General features: G+C 32.6%; 1 protein-coding gene across 1 annotated transcript; it reads left to right on the plus strand.

The window, feature by feature from the left end:
- LOC109240801 (early nodulin-like protein 1) lies at window positions 1,045–2,414 on the plus strand. The gene is made up of 2 exons (XM_019407488.1): window positions 1,045–1,258; window positions 1,971–2,414. Exons 1-2 carry the CDS (start codon window positions 1,066–1,068, stop codon window positions 2,372–2,374), a joined length of 597 nt encoding a protein of 198 aa, XP_019263033.1. The 5' UTR covers window positions 1,045–1,065; the 3' UTR covers window positions 2,375–2,414.

The following is an 8,338-nucleotide window of genomic DNA, read 5'->3' on the forward strand; positions in this document are numbered from 1 at the left end:
ATATATATATATATATATATTATATATTGAAAACGCCGCTACAGTTTGTCATGTTCAGCTAGCAGTACGTTAACAAGATATAAAGCATTTAAGTTTACAACAAACATCTAATTGCAATATTAAATTTACATTGTGAAGGGTCAATTCAGGTTAATAATATATTAGTCATGTGTTTGCAATATGTTACCTTGGATCTTGTTATAAAAAAGTATTGCAGACTCTAAAATATTTTTACGGTTAAAAAGTAAACAGTCTTTCTATCTTTCTCAATAAATATTTTTTACATTTTTTTTTACGAATTTTAATATTTTCTAAGTCAAAATAACATCAGAAAATTTATTAAATTTTTTGGGGGTACGGGGGCCTAAAGCAAAAGATTTACTAGCCTTTCCCTTGAACCACCCATGGTAATATGAGAAAAATATAAAGTTAATAATTGTATATATTAAAAAGCTTGCAATAATATTGAAATTAATATCAATTTGTTAATGCTTTTTTTCTTTTAGGAAGATGATGATATGATCTTTATTTTCTTTGAGTTATTTTTGTCTAACGTCTTTTCTTCTCAATAGCATTGATGTTATTTTTCTGGGCCGAAGATAATACAAATATAATTAATGGTTTTTCTTTAATGTTTTAGCAAAAAATTATGCCAAGCTCGATTTTGTATTTTCTAAGTCTACTTGTTTTTATAAACTTTTTATTATTTTCCCTTTTAAAACTTTTGTTTTTAAAAATTGTGTATGTGTGTGTGTGTATATTGGAACATGTTTTTCCAAAAATAGTTTTACTCATATACCAAATACACTAGGATAAATTTTTTAATATCTTCTTAATTTTGAGATTAATTTGACTTAGTCTTAGGCGCCAATTAATCACGTAGTTTTAATCCTACAAACTGAACAAACCCACTAATTCCCACTTCTCCCATTATACACAACTTTAACTGCCATTATCTATCAATCTTCCCACTCTATATAATTAGGATCATTAATTTTAATACTCATTATAATTATAATTAAGCTCAGTTAATATTGCCTCTATAATTCTCTCTAGCTAGTGATTATGGCTCTTTTTCGATTTAATGCATTAATTTTCTCTCTTGTTTTTACCTCCATATTTGCTACTACTATTTTTGTGTCATCTTTTCAGTTTGAAATTGGAGGTGAAATTGGTTGGAGTAAACCAATTGGTAATGAGTCTGAAACTTACAATGAATGGGCTGCTAAAAATAGATTTCATATTGGAGATTCCCTTTGTAAGTTTAATTATTTCTATCTTTTTTCTTTCAAATTAATTCTCCTTAATTATATTTTCCCTATATTTTCATTAACATGCATTAATCTTGGATATATGGGTTTTTACTTGGGAATTCTTTTAAAACTACACCATATTTATAGTGTATTTTGGTAGAAAGGAAAATATTTTGCGGAAATTATCTTAATATTACATATTATCTAAAATTTAGAAACTATATTCCAGATAAACTATTGGAGAAAAATACAAATGAAGAAAGTTGTTTTGCCCTTTTAATGAATTTTTTTGAAGAATGAACCCAAATAGCCACCCACGAAATCGCTTAAACAAAAAATAATTGGTTGATGTATATTATATGTATATTTCATATATAGTATGTGTATAACATGTATAATCAATGTATAATTTAAGTCTGGTAGTTAGAAAAAGTAAATAGTAAATCCAACCGGCTATTTTTGTATGAAGCCCTTTTTTTGGTGTTTGATGTCAGAAAATAGCTTTGTTTATTCAAAATAACACCTTTACTGTAAAACAACTTGTAATACCTCGAGATGAGTTCAAGATTTAAATTTGATACACTGAATATTTATGTTCTTATTGCGAAATACATTGCATTTTTTGCAATTATGACTTCTCTAGTATTTGCTAATTTTTGTAATATTTACATAGTAGTATATAATTTTTGTAATTTTTGTTTTGGTATATTTGTGCAGATTTCAAGTACAAAGATGACTCGGTGCTAGAAGTCACTCCAGCTGATTACCTAAACTGCAACACATCAAACCCAATTTCCAAATTTGAAGACGGAGAAACAGTTTTCAAATTTAACCGTTCTGGGTTTTTTTATTTCATAAGTGGCCACAAAAATCATTGCAAATCTGGCCAAAGACTTATAATACGTTTAATGCACCCTTTTGAATCTGAAACTGCTTCGCCGGGGACTGCCCCGGCGATGGCACCAACAGTGGCGGCTGGTGGCGGTGATGACGGCGGAGATGGTTGGGCTTCTGACTTCTTGGGACCCCCTGCAATTAATTCTACTATTACACTTTCTGTTTTCAGTTATTTTGTTACTGCTCTTGGTGGTGTTATCGTCTTTTTTTATTTGCTTATGTAGAAGAATTAATTAGTCTATGATTATTTTCATGTTTTTATAATTTGCTTTTAGTTGTTGTTTTTCTATTTGGAAGTCTATTGACTTCTTAGTTATTTGTTATTAGGGAGTTTGACAATTATTTAATTGAATACAAAACTCTCTTAGTTATTTGTCATTTTTCTTTACAATACGAAAATTTATACTATGTTATTATACAATGTAGAGTGCGAACTAAGTATATTTATATAGCAATACAAGAATAATGTAGTATTTAAAGACAAAAATGATCTAACAGTAAGTAATCTCTACGCAATGTTCACCATATAACAACCCTATAATTATTAATCATGTAATGATTCCTTTCTTATAAGAAAGGCGAGAAAGAAAGGTTGCCTACTACTAATAAGGGCGGGTAAGAAAGAGAGGTGAGGTGACTAGCTTAGTAACTTTAATTATTAATCATGTAATAATTCCTTTCTTATTATTTGTCACATAATTAATATATTTAGCTTTAAACTTCTTTTCAACCTTAGTGAGATGATATATAGTCACATTAATATTTATAGCTTGTTTTAGACATAAGCACTAGTGACTGCTTTCACGGCTCGAAACCATGACCTTTAGGTTACACAGAGACAATTTTAACGTTACTCCAAAACTCCCTTTCAATGTCCGAAGAAGGACCGTACTCCAGGAAGTGTGATGTAGACAACCTATCCTAACATAAGTATTATTGTCTACTTCTTCTGTTTGAATCCGTAACTTATAGATTATATGGATTATAGTGCCATAAAATATACTATATGTATCCAATTAAGAATGTTTTAAGTATGACGCATGTGATGACCTGGGGCAAACTATAAAGCTTGGCTGTCTCGTGCTGAGGTGAAATAAGGCCAGTAAATGACTGACGTACTATAGCTAGCTACTTCTATTTATCGCTATTAGTGAGCGTTTGAACATAACAATTGTAAAATTTCAAAATAGGGCGAAATTTTTTTTCCAAGTGAAAATGGTATTTGAAATTTAGAGTTGTGTTTGGATATGAATATAATTTTGGATTGTTTTTGAAGTTTTGTAAGTAATTTGAGTGGAAATTTTGAAAAACAGTTTTTTTGGAGTTTTTCAAATTTTCAAAAATTTCCAAAATACATCTTCAAGTGAAAATTGAAAATTTTATGAACACGCGCTGATTTCAAAAAAAAAATTAAAAAAAAGGGAAAAATTTCTTATGTCCAAACGGGTTCTTAGAGTAAAGTAACATTTGATTGAACTTTGTGAAAGGCGTCATCTAATATTCGACTCATCCTCAGTCTTGTTGTCATACTTAGAATTCAAACAGAATATGTCCATTCCTTTCTGGTCATATAAGATCGTTGACGGATTTGTTTGCCTAATTATGACATTGATAAAGGAAATTGTAGTATTTGAACGTAAATATTAGTTTAGGAGATTTACCAATTTTCTTCTCGGCAACTAAGTGGGTGTTTGGACATAAGAATTGTGAAATAAGTGAAAATGGTATTTGAAAATTAGAATTGTATTTGGACATGAATACAATATGGAGTTATTTTTGAATTTTTGGGAGTTTTTCATATTTCCGAAAAAGTTCCGAAATTCAACTTCAAATGAAATTTGAAATTTTCATGGCCAAATAAATATTCCGAAAAAAGTAAAAAAATTCCAAAAAGAAGTACTCCCTCCGTTCTAATTTATGTGAACTTGTTTGACTGGCCACGGAGTTTTAAGAAAAAAATGAAGATTTTTTAAATTTGTGGTCCTAAACAAGTCAAAAAGGAGCCCACAGTATTTGCATGGTTATAAAAGTTTCTCATTAAGGGTAGAATTATAAGTTTAAGATAAATTGTTACCATATTTAGAAAAGGATCATTCTTTTTTAAACGGACCAAAAAGAAAATATGTTCACATAAACTGGAACAGAGGGAGTAATTATTTTTTTGCCAAATGGGCCCTAAGACTTGATTTATCAATCATCGGGAACCCTCGTAAAAAGAGCACGGGCTAGCCAAATTTCGGACTTGTCATTCAAAAATAGCCAGCGTTTGTAAAGTCATTGAAAAATAGCCACTATTTTGCTGCAATACGGAAAGTTCCAACATAATATACTGGAGATCGGTGCACCTGTGTATGAACTTCCAGCATATTATGCTGGAACTACAACACGTGGAAAGTTCCAGTATAATATACTGGAGATTGGAACACTGATACTCCAATCTCCAGTATATTATGCTGCACCAGTATATTATACTGGAACTCCAATATATTATATTGGAGTATTTTTCGTTTTTGAACAGTGTTTTCGTTCAAATTTATCTTTACGTAAAAAAATGACTAAATTTCGATTACTTTTGAAATTGTGACTATATTTGAATAACCAATTGTAAATCTGGCTATTGAATTTCTTCCAACTTCTATTTTCAAAACGCTAGTTGTTCCTAGATGCAGAGATTATCTTAGCTTTTCAAAACGCTAGTTGTTCTTATTATAATAAAAAGGATTTTTTCAACAATCATAATGATGTTTGTGTAGAGACTAGTAACACGACTTTGGGTGGAGTAGACTCAATAATATTTTTAACAGAAAACAATCACATTTTCAAATGAATTAAGATCTCTTTACCATTAATTAACGAATTTGAGTGATGGATATATATTTTTTATTAGAGTATTTCCTCTTAAATCATACCCAATAAAATTAAAATTAGAGTCCGTTTGGCCAAGTTGCCAAAAACGGCTTATTTTGAAACATGTTTTTTTTCTTCTCAAAAGCGTTTTTAAAAAAATTACTTTTGCAAAATAGCAGTTTGTGTTTGGTCAATTCGTTTGAGCAGTACTTTTTGCAAGCGTATTATGTTTGGCCAATCTTTTTAAAAAATACTTTTAAGTATCAAATTACGAAAAAGAACATAAAGGTTCAATTTGCGATTAATATTATTTAGAAAAGGATAATAAATTTGAATATTTATTATAAAAGAATTTATTTAAAATATAAAACATAAAGGTAAAATATAAATTAAAAATTTCAATTAATATAAAATATAGTTATTTCAAAACAATAACATTGAGTGCTTGGTATTACTTATTGTGACATATGCCGCCTTTTTATTTCTACTATCATTTCGTCTTGGATAGTGCAGAAAATCTTGAAGGCGCACAACTATGTCACACATGCTGGAATGAGTATGTATCAAATGATTAGCATGGATCAATTCCCAATCAACGACAACTATTGCAAGCCGAGTGGTAATGTACCAAAGGTGGCCTGGACAAGGCTGACTTGCTGTAAGCATTTAAATTTTGTTGGATTTAAATTTATAAAATAATTTAGACCATATTAAATTCAAGACATTAGTCCAAATAAATATTGTGGCTAGTAAATTAGGCTAGTTATTTAAATTCAATATAAATGTTGGGTTAATCCATTTAATTGGACTACAGATTAAATGATAAGCCCACTTCATTAGCCCAAGGTCCAAATGGCTATTAGCCCATCTTAAAGCCCAGGCTCATGTCACATGTCAAGTGATGTAGCAATCCAAGCCAAATAAATGAGCCAATGAAATCATGACATGTGTCAAGTGATGTGGCAATCCAAGCCAAATAAATGGGCCAATTAAATCATGCCATGTGTCAAGTAATGTGGCAATCCAAGCCAAATAAATGAGCCAATTAAATCATGCCAGGTGTCTGGATGGTATTGGTCAGTTCAAACGGACCAATCAAATCGCAGAGCCAAACCACTCCCTACAACTATAAATAGAGGTCTTCTTAAAGCTAGAAGACACCAGAATTAAGAACAAGAAGCAAGCAGAGAGCTCGTGGATCAAACACCGCAGATTTCTCTACAAGCTACAAGTTCAAGCACTCAATCACTCAAGCTACAAGTTCAAAATCAAGAACGAAGCCAAATCAAATACCAAGGCGTTCAAGATCAAATTACTTGTTCGTGATCAAATACAAATTCAAGTTCAAGGAGGAGATTCAAGATCAAACTTTACAAGCCCTTGAACCAAATCAAAGTCAAGCTCATTAGGATACTTTACATTCTTGAAGAATCAGAGGAATACCATAGAGATTTTAACACTTTCATTTATTGAAATCAAATACTACATTTGTTACGCAATTTTCCAGTCTTGATTATTATTTTTCTCGACGCAAAAATTTGTTGTTACAAATTTCTAGCACGCCCAGTGGGACCATCTCTATCTCTCATCTCTTCAAATTACCAAATTTCAAGAACACAGAAATGGCTCCTAAGAAGAACAACTTCAAACTCACTACTGCTAAGGCTACGGATTCCAAGTTATCTTCTGATGTGGAAAACTTGCTGGATGCTACTATGGAAAGCGTAAGACCTGTCACTAGGAACAAAGCAAACTGGCTGGGACAAAAAACATTTCAAATGCCGTCTGCGTCGGTTCCTATCTTTGATTTTCAATCCTCAAAGGGGGCAAGATCCTTTCCAACTAAATTGGAAGAAAGAGCAAACATTGCTGAAATTGTTGAAAAGACATTGGCTCTACTTAGCCCTTCTAGATCTAAGAACCTCATCACACAGGGCGATGATGATGTCTTAATCACTGGATCTGCTCCAAGCACTCCACGTGAGTTGTTCCACTAAAAGTATGGTGTAAGAGAAAATCCGTGCTTTGCTCCACCATCTACGACGGTTATCCAAGCAATGGTGACTAATACCTCAACTGTTGAAGAACAACTCACAAATTTAACAAAGGCAATTAAAGGGTTAACTAAGCATATGCAATATCAAGATAATCAAATTGTCAAGCTGACAGATAGAGTTGAAAGCATGATGGAGGAGATTCAAGTCATGCACCTGGAAAGCTCCCAATGATGCTAGATAAAGGAGACTCATCTGCAAGGCAGACAACGGCTCCTAAAGAATTTCAGATTTCATCTGAAGGGGTTATTCCCATTGACCAATTGAAAGACTTCATTATGGGAACCATCAAAGATAAGTACGATGTTGCTGCCAAGTCTTCTCTCGCATATGCGAAGCCATACACTGCGAGAATTGATAGTTTGAAGATGCCTGCAGGTTATCAACCCCCAAAGTTTCAACAATTCGATGGTAAAGGAAATCCGAAGCAACACATTGCACACTTCGTCGAAACTTGTAATAATGCTGGAACCTAAGGAGATTATCTTGTCAAGAAGTTCGTCCGTTCCTTAAAAGGAAATGCTTTTGATTGGTACACTAATCTCGAGGTTGGTTTCATTGATAGCTGGGAGCAACTTGAACATGAATTTCTCAATCGCTTCTATAGCACAAGGCGCACTGTAAATATGGTTGAACTCACAAATACGCGTCAATGGAAGGATGAACCAGTTATTGATTTCATCAATCGATGGAGGAATGCGAGCCTCAATTGTAAAGATAGAGTTAGTGAAGCTCCTGGAATAGAAATGTGTATCCAAGCAATACATTGGGGACTTCGCTACATCCTGCAGGGTATCAAGCCTAAGTCTTTTGAAGAATTGGCTACACGTGCTCATGATATGGAGCTAAGTATGTCTTAAAGTGGAAATCAAGGGCCACCTGTTTATGAACCTCGCAAAGTGAAGCATAAACAAGAAATTAAGAAAGGAGGCAAGTTTTTGCCGAAGTCTAAGAGCAAGGAATCAATGAATGTTAATGCCTTGCCATTAAAGGTCACTACAAAAGTGAGCAAGAAGCAAAGTGTGAAGACAACATCCTTACAGGATAAAGTTGGCTGAAAGTTAACTCTGAAGGAAATGCAAGCGAAAGAATATCCATTCTTGAACTCCGATGTCCCAACAATTTTTGAAGAACTCCTTGAGTTGAAACTCATTGAGTTACCCGAAATGAAGCGGCCAGACGAAGCTGGAAAGACTAATGATTCAAATTATTGCAAGTACCATCGGTTGATTGGCCACCCTATTGCAAAGTGCTTTGTCTTCAAGGAGAAAGTCATGGACTTGGCCG

The sequence above is a fragment of the Nicotiana attenuata genome, chromosome 1 (assembly GCF_001879085.1).
Source record: "Nicotiana attenuata strain UT chromosome 1, NIATTr2, whole genome shotgun sequence".
Lineage (NCBI taxonomy): Eukaryota > Viridiplantae > Streptophyta > Magnoliopsida > Solanales > Solanaceae > Nicotiana > Nicotiana attenuata.